We start from the raw sequence: 15099 nt of genomic DNA, 5'->3' as shown, positions 1-15099 counted from the left end.
AACTGTTAATTGTCTAGTAATTGTATATTTAATTACATTCAAGTGGTGGACTTTCACTGGGGATTTACTTGTGTTCCTATATATAGAAGCAGACTGAAAATATTGTTAAAAAGCAAAATGCTATGGATGCTGGAAATCTGAAATAAAAACGGAAAATGCTGGAAATACTCAGCAGGTCTGGCAGCATCTATGCCTCAGCTATTTACACTCTATATGAATGACATTGATGGAGAGACAGAGAGTAATGTATCTAGGTTTGCTGATGATGCAAAGCTCGGTGGAAAGGTAAGCTGCAGGAAGGACACAGAGAGACTGCAAAGAGATACTGACAGGTTAAGTGAGTGGGCAACAAGATGGCAAATGGAGTATAATGTAGGGAAGAGTGAAGTTGTTCACTTTGGTCATAAAAATAGAAAAGCAGAATATTTTTTAAAAGTTGTGAAACTGGTAAGTTTTGATGTTCAGAGAGACTTTGGGGTACTCGTACAAGAAACGCACAAAGTTAGCATGCAGGTGCAGCAGGCTATTAGGAAGGCAAGTGACATGTTGGCCTTTATTGCAAGGGGATTGGAGTACAGGAACAAAGAAGTCTTACTAAAATTGTACAGGGCTTTGGTGAGACCGCACCTGGAATACTGTGTACAGTTTTGGCCTCCACATTTAACAAAGGATATACTTGCACAGGAGGCAGTACAGCAAAGATTTACTAAATTGGTCCCTGAGATGAGAGGGTTGTCTTTTGATGAGAGGCTGACTAAATTGGGCCCATATTCTCTGGAGTTTAGAAGAATGAGAGGCAACCTAATTGAGATATACAAGATTCTGAAGGGGCTTGATAGGGTAGAAGCTGAGAGATTGTTCCCGCTGGTCAGGGAATCTAGAACACGGGGACACAGTCACAGGATAAGTGGCCAATCATTCAGGACTGAGATGAGGTGGAATTATTGCACTCAAAGGGTTGTGAATCTTTGGAATTCTCTACCCCAGAGGGTTGTGGATGCTCCATCATTGAATACATTTAAGGCTGGGATAAATAGATTCTTGGTCTCACAGGGAATCAAGGGATATGGGGAGCGGGCAGGAAAGTGGAATTGAAGCCCAACCATGATCGGATTGAATAACAGAGCAGGCTCGATGGGCCAAATGGGCTACTTCTGCTCCTATTTCTTGTGTTCTTGTCATTACAGGGCTGGGAAAATTCAGCCTAATCTTTCAGGTCAATGTCCTTTCATCAGAACTTGGAAAAATTAGAGACATAATAGGTGTTAAACAAGTGAAAGGGAAGAGGGTGAGAAAAAAAGACTAAAGGTTAATGTCTATAATCGGGTGAAAGGCAGGAGAGATTAAATGACAAAGGAATTCATGGTGCAAGGCCAAAGGGAGTGGTAATGGTGTGAGTAAAGAAACAAAATCTTTGTCTAGAGGAGATGTAAATGGAAGAATGATGAATAGCTGCTGTCTGAAAGCAGAGAAAGAGAGAAAGAAGAGAGATAAGCCAAAACCAGCAAAGAAAAAGGAAACAAAGTGGGGGCAGAGGTTCTGATCTAAAATTGTTGAACTTCATGTTGAGTCCGGAAGGCTGTAAAGTATACAGTCGAAAGATGAAGTGCTGTTCCTCGAGCTTACATTGAGATTCATTGGAACAACCAAGGACAGAGACATCAGAGTGGGAGCACAGTGGAGAACTAAAATGACAGGTGACTGGAAACTCGAAGACACGCTTGCGGACTGAACGGAGATGTTCACAAAGTGGATCACCTAATCTGCTTTTGGTATCTCCAAGGTAGAAGAGACTAATCCTGAGCAGCAAATACTGCATATTAATTTGAAAGAAGTGCAAGTAAATTGCTGTTTCAGTTGGAAGGAGTGTTTCGGACCTTGGAAGGAATGTTTAGGACCTTGGACGGTGAGGAGAGAGGAAGTAAAGGTGCAGGTGTTGCATCTCTTGTGCTTGCACAGAAAGATGCTGTGGGAAGGTGAGGGGTTGTTGCGGTTGACTGAGGAGTGGATCAGGATATGACAGAGAAAGGTTCCTGCGGAATACTGCAAGGGGAAAAGAAGGCAATTCGGGATGAGCGATAAAAGCTGGCTTTGTCAGTGACACTCACGTCCCAAGAGCACATTTAAAAAAAGAAAAAATCTTTGATAACTAAGGAGAGCCTTGAATTCCATCACATTCAGATATGAATGGCAGATCTACATCCCATCACCTAATTCAGTTATCTTGTTTTTCTGAAGCAACGTAAAGATCGACACCAGTATTTTTAATTGAATTAATTGATTTTACTTTATTTTGTTTCAGTTCTTTCCCTGTTGTACTTACCATAGATCCAGCTTAGACTGATGAGTTCCAGCAGAGCTGTTATAATGAGGCCCCATCCAACACAGAAATGATCAACTAAATTTATCCAGTAAATCCCAGCCTAAAATGAAAATGGAACATTAGAAGGTGTGGTGCTGGAGAATAGCTTAGCATTCTAATTTTCAAAGTGATGGATTGCTGGATATGAAATGTTTGTGCTTTTCCTCAAGTACAACCCAAACCTGCCTTGTTGTCAGGCTCTGTATTTAATAACAGCAGATGGGGAAGGGTCAGTCAATTCCACACCATCACTGCTCAATATTAAATAAATGGAAAAACAGCAGATTCAAAACACAATGTGCTTTGTTATTATTTCATCCTGCAAAATTTCTGACTTCATAAAGTTATAACCAGCACTATAGGAGGAAATCATAGCAAACAATTAAAAGACAGCATACCTGTGTTACACATACAAGGCCAAGGAAATAACATAACAAGCAGACACCAGTTGTGAGATATATGCGCTTTGATCGTAGAACCTTAGGGAATTGGTCCAGCAGGGTTGTTAAAACTGTTTCTGATGAAATAAAAATTGTTAAATGCGATCAGTAATGAATAATAATTTACATAATCCCAGAGAAACCCACCATTGGAGAGACTGAAGCCCTGCAGACCAACAAAGAACAAAGAACAGTACAGCACAGGAACAGGCCATTCGGCCCTCCAAGCCTGCGCCGATCTTGATGCCTGTCTAAACTAAAACCTTCTGCACTTCTGGGGACTGTATCCCTCTTTTCCCATCTTATTCATGTATTTGTCAAGATGCCTCTTAAACGTCATTATCGTAACTGCTTACACCACCTTCCCCGGCAGCAAGTTCCAGGCATTCACCACCCTCTGTGTAAAGAACTTGCCTCGCACATCCCCTCTAAACTTTGCCCCTCTCACCTTAAAACTATGTCCCCTAATAACTGACTCTTCCACCCTGGGAAAAAGCTTCTGACTATCCACTCTGTCCATGCCGCTCATAACTTTGTAAACCTCTATCATGTCACCCCTCCACCTCCGTCGTTCCAGTGAAAACAATCCGAGTTTATCCAACCTCTCCTCATAGCTATTGCCCTCCAGACCAGGCAACATCCTGGTAAACCTCTTCTGTATCCTCTCCAAAGCCTCCACGTCCTTCTGGTAGCGTGGCGACCAGAATTGCACGCAATATTCTAAATGTGGCCTAACTAAAGTTCTGTACAGCTGCAGCATGACTTGCCAGAGGAGCAGATGAGGATGGATTCCTCTATCCATGAGTCACTCTCTGAAATATTGCAGAGATTGTGTCAGACTGTCAGCCCTGAACAAGGTTTAAGATGAATATCACTGCAAGAATTGCTTATGCTTAAGCTGTGTTTGCACCAGGAACACAGAAATCTGATGGTGTAGAATCTATTAGCTGGAGTGACTGAGAACTGGACAAATATGAACTGATCAGGGAAAGCCAACATGGACTTTTAACAGATAAATTATATCATCATACCTTATTTGAATTTTTTGAGGTGATTAACCTGATAGATAATGATTGTAATTTAGATTAGATTAGAGATACAGCACTGAAACAGGCCCTTCGGCCCACAGAGTCTGTGCCGAACATCAACCACCCATTTTTTATACTAATCCTGCACTAATCCCATATTCCCAACAAACATCCCCACCTGTCCCTATATTTCCCTGCCACCTACCTATACTAGTGACAATTTATAATGGCCAATTTACCTATCAACCTGCAAGTCTTTTGGCTTGTGGGAGGAAACCGGAGCACCCGGAGAAAACCCACGCAGACACAGGGAGAACTTGCAAACTTCACACAGGCAGTACCCGGAATCGAACCCGGGTCCCTGGAGCTGTGAGGCTGCGGTGCTAACCACTGCGCCACTGTGCCGCCTATGGACTTCCAGAAGGCATTTGATCAGGTTCCACACAAAACCGAAAAACATGGATTTGGAGGCAACCCTATGACATACATAGGGAATTGATGAGGGTTAGGAGACAGAGAGTAGTGATTTTGGGTATTGTTATGGCCAGGTGAGAAAGGGGTCTCGGGGCTCCCTCTCAGCCTTTGCCTGGTCTAACCGTAAATGGGTTTAATTTTAGAAACACTGTTTTTTTTAGCTCCGCCTCAGTGAATCTTTATTCATTGCTCCAATTGTAAGGCAAAGAAATCAGACAGATTTCCTTCGATTTAAACAAGAAAGGTGAGGTTTATTAATCTTAAACTCTAATCCGGTTAACAACTACAAATATGCGACGTGACCACACTAGCATGCATAGACTATAAACACACAGAGCAGATGGAGACCAAGAAAGTAGAAATGAATAAAGGGGAAAAGTTTGTGGAAATATCTGGATTATAGCTACAGTCCTGTAAGTTCAATGTGGAGGGTTGCTGGTAAGTCTTGCTGTTCGTTGGGGCCCAGTGCATGCTTCAACTTGTTTTGATGTAGGATTCTTTTTTCTCTTGAGGTTTACGTTTCTTCCGTGGGTCTGGTAGCTTGGGAGAAAGTGAGAGAGCGACAGCCAGGAGAGAGAGGTTTCTTGTTCCAGCTTCAGTTGCAAACTCTAGTCTCAATTTAAAAAACCTGGACCAGCTGGTTAGTCATGTGACCAACTGGTTTAACCAGTCCTGTCTTTGTGCATTCTCCATCTTAGCAGACATTGTAATGTGAGCTACTTACATCTTCAATGTCTGGTGATCAAAATCCATTTGGGTTAATTGGACCAGGGAGTATTTCTTTGTCTCCACAAGCACTGTCTCTCAGTATGCAATGTCCTCCAGTCAAAGGTCTGATGATCTTTTTAACAAGTCATTTCTTCACTCCAGCAACAGTTTAAAATTAACGTTCATATGACAAAATTAATATGCCTCATTCTTGGCAGGTGGGGGTCTGCATGACAGTATGTACTCCATTTGGTAGGATGTGAGTAGTAATGCCTCCCAGGAGTCTGTACTGAGGCCTCAGCTTTTCATTATATTTATCAATGACTTCGATGAAGGAATGGAAAGCCATATATTCAAGTTTGCTGAGGACATTGATAGACAGCACAGTAAATTGTGCAAATGGGAGCACAAAGTTGCAAAGAGACATCGATAGATTTAGTGAGTGGACAAAAGTGACAAAGGGGAAAGTGCAAATCATTCATTTTGGACTTAAAATAGATATATCTGAGAATTTTCTGAAATGTGAGAAACTAGGAACTGTGGACGAACAGAGAAAGTTACGGGTTTAACTATAGAAATCACTCAAAAGTAGTGGACAGCTGCAAACTGTAATTAAAAGGCGAATGGAATATTAATCTTCATTCTCGGAGTTTGGAATACAAAAGAGTAGAAGTTGTGCTTCAAATGTATAAAGCTCTGGTCAGACTGTATCTGGAGTAATGTACGCAGTTCTGGAGTCCTCAGGAAAGATATACTGGCTCTGTAAGGGATGCAGCACAGATTCAGTAGAATGATACTGGGGCTAAAAGGATTAAATGATGAGCAAACAAAAACAAGAAATGCTGGATTCACTCAGCAGGTCTGGCAGCATCTGTAGAAAGAGAAGCAGAGTTAACGTTTCGGGTCAGTGACCCTTCTTCGGAACTGACAAATATTAGAAAAGTCACAGATTATAAACAAGTGAGGTGGGGGTTGGGCAAGAGATAACAAAGGAGAAGGTGCAGATTGGACCAGGCCACATAGCTGACCAAAAGGTCACAGAGCAAAGGCAAACAATATGTTCAATGAAGGTGAACAAGGTAAAAGAGACAAACGAAAATCCCGTCGGAGAGAAGAGCAGAACTTCTTCAAGGTAGGCATTCCTGGAAGAGAAGTGGCAGTGAATTAAACACTAAAATAAAAGCAAAATACTGCAGATGCTGGAAATCTGAAACAAAAACAAGAAATGCTGGATTCACTCAGCAGGTCTGGCAGCATCTGTAGAAAGAGAAGCAGAGTTAACGTTTCGGGTCAGTGACCCTTCTTCGGAACTGACAAATATTAGAAAAGTCACAGATTATAAACAAGTGAGGTGGGGGTTGGGCAAGAGATAACAAAGGAGAAGGTGCAGATTGGACCAGGCCACATAGCTGACCAAAAGGTCACAGAGCAAAGGCAAACAATATGTTCAATGAAGGTGAACAAGGTAAATGATGAGCAGTTGTTGCATAAACGAGACTCGTATTTCCCTGAGTATATGATTCAGGTGTGAATTGATGTGTTTATGATGAAGGGCATAACATTAGAATTCGAGTTTAGCCATTCAGGGGTGATGTCAGGGGATATTTATTCACACAAAGAGCAGTGGAAATTTGGAACTCGTTCTCACAAAAAGGTTGTTGTAACTGGGGGTCAATTGAAATTTTCAAATTTGCGCTTACTAGATTTTTCTTAGTCAGGGGTATTATTACTTTGCACCTATACAGAAGAAATAGTAGATTTTTTTTATTTCCAAAATATACTTTATTCATAAAAATCTGTAAAAATTACATTCCCAAACAGTTTAAAACAGCATCAAGTGAAAAAATACAAACAGTGCAAAGGTGATCAGTTTCCTTCAATACAATCATGAGTTGCCTCACAACTCTTCCATTTCATTGTAATACCATATACATTTTTACATTTGCAGCACACAAAATTTTCCCGATACAGCTCGAGGGGTTTCCCATGGATCCAGCCCCTCAGTTCACCTTGGTGGGGGGACCTTACACTGTGGTCTTTCCCCATTGAGCCTTTGCTGCGGCTGCCCCAAGCTTTAGTGCGTCCCTCAGCACGTAGTCCTGGACCTTGGAATGTGCCAGTCTGCAACATTCGATCGTGGACAACTCTTTGCGCTGGAAGACGAGCAGGTTTCGGGCAGACCAAAGGGCGTCTTTCACCGAATTGATAGTCCTCCAGCAGCAGTTGATGTTTATCTCGGTGTGCGTCCCTGGGAACAGCCCGTAGAGCACAGACTCCTGTGTTACAGAGCTGCTTGGGATGAACCTCGACAAAAACCACTGCATCTCTTTCCACACCTGCTTTGCAAAGACACATTCCAGAAGGAGGTGGGCGACCGTCTCTTCCCCACCACAGCCACCGCGGGGGCATTGCGCGGAGGGGGCGAGACTTCGGGCGTGCATGAAGGATCTGACGGGGAGGGCCCTTCTCATCACCAGCCAAGCTACATCTTGGTGCTTGTTTGAAAGTTCTGGTGATGAGGCATTCCGCCAAATGACTTTGGCGGTCTGCTCGGGGAACCATCTGACAGGATCCCCCGTCTTCTTTTCCCGTAGGGCCTTGAGGACGTTCCGTGCAGACCACTGCCTGATGGATCGGTGGTCGAAGGTGTTTTCCCACAGAAATTGCTCCACGAAGGATAGGTGGTACGGCACGGTCCAACTGCATGGAGTGTTCCGCGGCAATGTGACCAGGCCCATCCTTCGCAACACTGGGGACAGATAGAACCTCAGCACGTAGTGACACTTGGAGTTTGCGTACTGGGGATCTACACACAGCTTGATGCAGCTGCACACGAAGGTGGTCATCAGGATGAGGGCCACGTTGGGTACATTTTCCCCGCCCTTGTCCAGTGATTTGAACATCGTGTCCCTCCAGACCCGGTCCATTTTAGATCCCCAGATGAAGCGGAAAGTGGCTCGGGTGACTGCCACAGTGCAGGAGTGGGGTATGGGCCAGACCTGCGCCACATACAGCAACAACATGAGTGCCTCGCACCTGATGACCAGGTTCTTACCCACAATGGAGAGAGATCGCTGCCCCCAATGCCCAACTTTTGTCGTACCTTGGCTACTCGCTCCTCCCAGGTTTTGGTGCACGCCCCGGCCGTTCCGAACCATATCCCCAGCACCTTCAGGTAGTCTGACCTGACGGTTAAGGGGACAAAGGATCGGTCAGCCCAGTTCCCAAAGAACATGGCCTCGCTTTTGCCGTGGTTAACTTTGGCTCCCGAGGCCAGTTCGAACTGGTTGCAGATGCTCATCAGTCTGCGCACGGACAGCGGATCTGAGCAGAAGACGGCGACGTCATCCGTGTACAGGGAGGTTTTCACCTGAGTGCCTCCGCTGCCTGGGATTGTCACCCCTCTTATGCTCGCATCCTTCCTAATAGACTCAGCAAAGGGTTCAATACAGCAAACAAACAAGACCGGGGAGAGAGGACAGCCCTGTCTGACTCCAGATTGGATCGGGAAACTTTCCGATTCCCACTCATTGATTGAGACTGCGCTACTGATGTTTGTGTAGAGCGGTTTGATCCAATTGCAGATTCCCTCCCCAAACACCATTTCGGAAAGCACGTCCATCATGTAGGTGTGCGATATCCTGTCAAAAGCCTTCTCCTGGTCCAGGCTGATGAGGCAGGTGTCCACCCTCCTGTCCCGCACGTAGGCGATCGTATCCCTGAGTAGCGCGAGACTATCAGAGATCTTCCTGCCGGGTACAGTACAGGTCTGATCAGGGTGGATCACCAACTCCAAAGCAGACTTGACTCGACTAGCTATGACTTTGGACAGAATCTTGTAGTCAACATTAAGCAGTGAGATGGGCCGCCAATTCCTGATTTCTGCCCTCTCCCCCTTCCGCTTGTAAATGAGGGTGATGATGCCTTTCCTCATGGATTCTGACATGCTGCTGGCCAGGAGCATACTCTCGTATACTTCCAGCAGGTCCGAGCCGACCCAGTCCCACAGGGCCGAGTACAGCTCGACCGGTAAGCCGTCGCTTCCGGGAGTTTTACTCGTCTCGAAGGACTCAACGGCCTTTGTCAGCTCGTCTAGAGTTAGCGGCTTGTCCAGTCCCTCCCTCCTGCTGTCATCTAAGACCTCTGTGATAGATGACAGGAAGGACTGGGAGGCTGTGCTGTCTGTGGGCTTCGCGTCATACAGCCCAGCATAAAACGATTTGCAGATCCTTAGTATGTCGGACTGCGAAGACGTTACTGAGCCATCTTCTTCCTTCAGGCTGCTGAAAACAGAGCTCTCTCTGTGTACCTTTTGGAAGAAGTAACGCGAGCACGTCGCATCCTGCTCGATGGAGCGGACTCTGGACCGGAAGATGATCTTGGAGGCCTCCTTGGCAAAGAGCGAGGCCTGCTGGCACTTCACCTCCTGGAGGTCCTCCTTGACCTCGACCCCCATTGACTGCAACCGGAGCAGATTTTGCATACTTTTCTGGAGTCGGGACATTTCCCTCTGTCTCTCTCTTGCCCTCTGAACACCTTTGTGGATGAAGAACCTCTTGATAGTAGGTGTGCGATCAATCTTATAAATGGGATGCTGGGATACAATGGACAATATCCATCCAAAGGGAATGGGGCAGAACTCTCACCTTTATTGTGCTTGCGGTCCCGAACAGTGAGATGGGCATTTCCAATATTTGAAACTCTTTACATTTGCAGAATGAAATCACAATCCAGCCAGGGTTTATTACCACAGCCATTTACTAAGTTTTTTCACTGTAGCAGAAGCTACTGCTCTCTCTGGTGTCGATTGCATGTAATCCACAGCTCAACTCATGAGTGGCATAGAATGAAATTCTGAATATTAATCAACCTCAGAATGAATCCTACCGATTCGACAGACTACAGCCTGCCGGACTGAACATTGAGTTCAATAATTTCAGAGCATGACAGCCCCCCATTTTACTTTCATTTTTAGTTATTTTTTCTTCCTTTTTTTACATTCCTTTTTATATTTTTTACAATCTTTTTTTGCATTTATTTCATTTCATCTTAGTTTGTTCAGTTTGCTTACCCACTGTTTTTTTCAGGTTGTTTTTCTTCAGGTTTGCACTTGCTGCTGTTCAATATTCAGTGTATTCACACCTAATCTGTACTAATGCTTTGTCTTTCAACACACCATTAACATATTGTTTGCCTTTGCTCCGTGACCTTTTGGTCAGCTATGTGGCCTGGTCCAATCTGCACCTTCTCCTTTGTTGTCTCTTGCCCCACCCCCACCTCATTTGTTTATAATCTGTGACTTTTCTAATATTTGTCAGTTCCGAAGAAGGGTCACTGACCCGAAACGTTAACTCTGCTTCTCTTTCCACAGATGCTGCCAGACCTGCTGAGTGATTCCGGCATTTCTTGTTTTTGTTTCAGAATGAAGGCAGTTTGGAACTGACCAACAGAATTTTGCATGGCTTGCTGATGGCCCTACACACTGTACACATGTGATCTTGAGGCCTGTGATCTAAGCTGGGTCTCAATATTTCAGCTGCCTCTCCTGGTGATGCTATACCCAGCCTGTCAGTTTCATGATGATACAGTAGAATGTGTTGGTTCAGGCCTCTGTGCTCCTGCTCACAATAATGGGGTTTTGTGCCGATGTTTCCAGCACCTGTCATCATCTGCTGATTGGCTTTGACATGACTAATAGTTTGGTGGCTTACTGGAGGTGTATTGAGACGTCATCTATGAGTCAGCTTTGACCACCTACGGCAAAAGTGCGAAGAGAAATGCAGACTGATTTCAGTCTCATAATGAAGAGCTGGAACCTGTCATAGCTGCTAAGCGCATTGCACTGTTAAACTACAAGAAAGCCCCCAGCGAGTTAACATCCGTAGCACTTAAAGCAGCCAGAAGCACTGCACAAAGAACAGCCAGGCGCTGCGCAAATGACTACTGGCAACACCTATGCAGTCATATTCAGCTGGCCTCAGACACCGGAAACATCAGAGGAATGTATGATGGCATAAAGAGAGCTCTTGGGCCAACCATCAAGAAGATCGCCCCCCTCAAATCTAAATCAGGGGACATAATCACTGACCATCGCAAACAAATGGACCGCTGGGTTGAGCACTACCTAGAACTGTACTCCAGGGAGAATGTTGTCACTGAGACTGCCCTCAATGCAGCCCAGCCTCTACCAGTCATGGATGAGCTGGACATACAGCCAACAAAATCGGAACTCAGTGATGCCATTGATTCTCTAGCCAGCGGAAAAGCCCCTTGGAAGGACGGCATTACCCCTGAAATAATCAAGAGTGCCAAGCCTGCTATACTCTCAGCACTACATGAACTGCTATGCCTGTGCTGGGACGAGGGAGCAGTACCTCAGGACATGCGCGATGCCAATATCATCACCCTTTATAAAAACAAAGGTGACCGCGGTGACTGCAACAACTACCGTGGAATCTCCCTGCCCAGCATATTGGGGAAAGTCTTTGCTCGAGTCGCACTAAACAGGCTCCAGAAGCTGGCCGAGCGCGTCTACCCTGAGGCACAAAGTGGCTTTCGTGCAGAGAGATCGACCGTTGACATGCTGTTCTCCCTTCGTCAGATACAGGAGAAATGCCGCGAACAACAGATGCCCCTCTACATTGCTTTCATTGATCTCACCAAAGCCTTTGACCTCGTCAGCAGACCTGGTCTCTTCAGACTACTAGAAAAGATTGGATGTCCACCAAAGCTACTAAGTATCATCACCTCATTCCATGACAATATGAAAGGCACAATTCAAAATGGTGGCTCCTCATCAGACCCCTTTCCTATCCTGAGTGGCGTGAAACAGGGCTGTGTTCTCGCACCCACACTTTTTGGGATTTTCTTCTCCCTGCTGCTTTCACATGCGTTCAAGTCCTCTGAAGAAGCAATTTTCCTCCACACGAGATCAGGGGGCAGGTTGCTCAACCTTGCCCATCTAAGAGCGAAGTCCAAAGTACGGAAATTCCTCATCAGGGAAGTCCTCTTTGCTGACGATGCTGCTTTAACATCTCACACTGAAGAGTGCCTGCAGAGTCTCATCGACAGGTATGCGGCTGCCTGCAATGAATTTGGCCTAACCATCAGCCTCAAGAAAACGAACATCATGGGGCAGGACGTCAGAAATGCTCCATCAATCAATATTGGCAACCACGCTCTGGAAGTGGTTCAAGAGTTCACCTACCTAGGCTCAACTATCACCAGTAACCTGTCTCTAGATGCAGAAATCAACAAGCGCATGGGAAAGGCATCCGCTGCTATGTCCAGACTGGCCAAGAGAGTGTGGGAAAATGGCACACTGACACAGAACACAAAAGTCTGAGTGTATCAAGCCGGTGTCCTCAGTACCTTGCTCTACAGCAGCGAGGCCTGGAAAACGTATGTCAGCCAAGAGCGACGTCTCAAATCCTTCCATCTTCGCTGCCTCTGGAGAAACCTTGGCAGCAGGTGACAGGACCGTATCTCCAATGTAGAAGGCCTCGAGGCGGCCAACATCCCCAGCATATACACCCTACTGATCCAGCGGCGCCTGAGATGGCTTGGCCATGTGAGCCGCATGGAAGATGGCAGGATCCCCAAGGACGCATTGTACAGCGAGCTCATCACTGGTATCAGACCCACCAGCCGTCCATGTCTCCGCTTTAAAGACGTCTGCAAATGCGACATGAAGTCCTGTGACATTGACCACAAGTCATGGGAGTCAGTTGCCAGCGATCGCCAGAACTGGCGGACAGCCATAAAGGCGGGACTAAGAATGGCGAGTCAAAGAAAATTAGCAGTTGGCAGGAAAATAGACAGAAGCGCAAACAGAGAGCCAACTGTGTAACAGCCCCGACAACCAATTTTATCTGCAGCCTGTGGAAGAGTCTGTCAGTCTAGAATTGGCCTTCATAGCCACTCCATGCGCTGCTTCACAAACCACTGACCACCTCCAGGCGCTTACCCATTGTCTCTCGAGATAAGGAGGCCAAAGAAGAAAAAAAGAAAAAAATTGGCCTCATTTCCAGTTTGTCTGATTTTGAATCGTGAATATTACTGATGCCTGAATGGATTACTATAGACCTGAAAATAAGTTACAAAGCAGTGAATCTGAACATTACTGAGTGCAGTAAGACAGTGAGCAAAGAATTGATACACAAATACATCAAGCATTCATCCAATTACATTACCAGAAGAAATTTATCACCTTATGTGACAAACATAATACTTTATACAATTTCCTTTTTATAAAGTGTAAACAGATAGATTCAATTAAATAATGATGCCCTTACCTAAATTTGCAAACTGACTGTCGAGTCCCAAAGTGACCAGCATGAAGAAAAATAAAATGGACCATAAAGGTGCCCATGGCAACTGTGCAACAACCTCTGGGTAGGCAACAAAAGCCAAACCGAAACCTAAACAGTGGATACATTGATATGGTACAATTAATGGTGCTTAACAGTGAGTAAAGATTCCTCTGCAGGAAGAAGTTTAACAATCTCACATGACTTGTCAAGTGAGTTCATTTCAAATGGCATTTCCTACCAACTGCAGCATTAACCTCATCCACTGCTCAATTTCCAACACTCCCAACACCCATTTACCTACAATCTCCATGGGATGGATATTAGCTTGGAGGCGGGAGGGAGTGGTGCTGCTTTGAGGTCAGGAAACGCAGAAGAATGGATTTCCCTCAGTTCCTGCCAAATTTATCCACCGGACCTGATTAACATTTTTTGTTTCTGTTTTCTGGCCACAGCCAGCTGGATTGAGAGACTGGCGCTGGCTGTCGGACAAGTAGGCCTTCAACACCTGGCCACAGCCAGGGAGAAGATAGCAGCGAGGAAGGGACTGGAGACCACAGGGGAGATCAGTAGGGTCAGTGAGGGAGGAGAAGGAGATCAGAGGGGTTGGGTGGGGGTGAGTGGGGAGGATGCCCAATCAAAGGATCACAGGTGAAGCAGGCAAACTGGATCCAGCAGGTCAGTAGAAAGGCTCATACTTCCTGGATCCAGCAGTTCTCGCCTCCCTTTAGCCGACGGGTTTCCTGCGGCCGGGAAATCAGGTTGGCCAGGGTTAAATTTAAAATGGTGGTTAGTTCTGAGGGATGCAGCCTCATTATAATATGTTGGCTGCCTATTCTGCCTCATGAAAACCAGAATTGGGTGGGTCGAAGGCAGGTTTCAGATTGTTCTACATCTTCCATGTCAACCAACCCATTTTAGTGGGGTGGGGGGGCAGGTGTTAAAATTTCCCCCTATCAATCAGCACTGACCACAAAAATTCATATGCTTCACCTCACCCTCACAGACTTAACACTGTTGCAAGCCTCACACCCAGAGTTCACAGTTTGCACAATTTGCCAGCAATTCATCAACCCCCATGGAGGAGACAGTACTGGCCATTGTGCAAAGGGTCATCACTGAGCGGTCGATGATAAGGGTATCAGCATTACTGATCCTCCTTCTCTCATTCTGATTCTCCTTCAGTCAATGCTGGAACATGGATTAAAAGAAGTAGAAAGAGCAGGGATAGGCAGCAACATGTTGCACCACGGACATTTTTTTTTAGAGATACAACACTGAAACAGGCCCTTCGGCCCACCGAGTCTGTGCCGACCATCAACCACCGATTTATACTAATCCTATACTAATTCCATATTCCTACCACATCCCCACCAGTCCCTATATTTCCTTACCACCTACCTATCCTCGGGGCAATTTATAATGGCCAATTTACCTATCAACCTGCAAGTCTTAGGCATGTGGGAGGAAACCGGAGCACCCGGAGGAAACCCACGCAGACACAGGGAGAACTTGCAAACTCCACACAGGCAGTACCCGGAATTGAACCCAGGTCGCTGAAGCTGTGAGGCTGCGGTGCTAACCACTGCGCCACTGTGCCACTTTTGACAAAGTGGTTAGCACTGCAGCCTTACAGCTCCAGCGACCCGGGTTCAATTCTGGGTACTACCTGTGTGGAGTTTGCAAGTTCTCCCTGTGACCGCGTGGGTTTTCGTCAGGTGCTCTGGTTTCCTCCCACAGCCAAAGACTTGCAGGTTGATAGGTAAATTGGCCATTTT

General features: G+C 45.7%; 2 protein-coding genes across 2 annotated transcripts in view; one reads left to right on the top strand and one right to left on the bottom strand.

Moving 5' to 3' along the window:
* LOC137377443 (sodium- and chloride-dependent neutral and basic amino acid transporter B(0+)-like) overlaps positions 1 to 5439 on the bottom strand; it is a 28624-nt gene extending 23185 nt beyond the window's left edge. Inside the window, exons 1-4 of the mRNA XM_068047022.1 lie at positions 5257 to 5439; positions 2950 to 2968; positions 2761 to 2879; positions 2324 to 2423 (exon numbers count right to left, since the gene is read on the bottom strand). Coding sequence (XP_067903123.1) covers positions 2324 to 2423; positions 2761 to 2879; positions 2950 to 2968; positions 5257 to 5439 — 421 coding nt within the window. The remainder of the gene's footprint in view (positions 1 to 2323; positions 2424 to 2760; positions 2880 to 2949; positions 2969 to 5256) is intronic.
* The window catches only part of LOC137377781 (sodium- and chloride-dependent neutral and basic amino acid transporter B(0+)-like), a 392958-nt gene that overhangs the window by 3020 nt on the left and 374839 nt on the right, over positions 1 to 15099 (top strand). The window lies entirely within an intron of this gene.

The sequence above is a fragment of the Heterodontus francisci genome, chromosome 15, assembly GCF_036365525.1.
Source record: "Heterodontus francisci isolate sHetFra1 chromosome 15, sHetFra1.hap1, whole genome shotgun sequence".
Taxonomy (NCBI): domain Eukaryota; kingdom Metazoa; phylum Chordata; class Chondrichthyes; order Heterodontiformes; family Heterodontidae; genus Heterodontus; species Heterodontus francisci.
The sequence above is the reverse complement of the archived record's forward strand: the minus strand, read 5'-3'. Positions and strand labels throughout refer to the sequence as shown.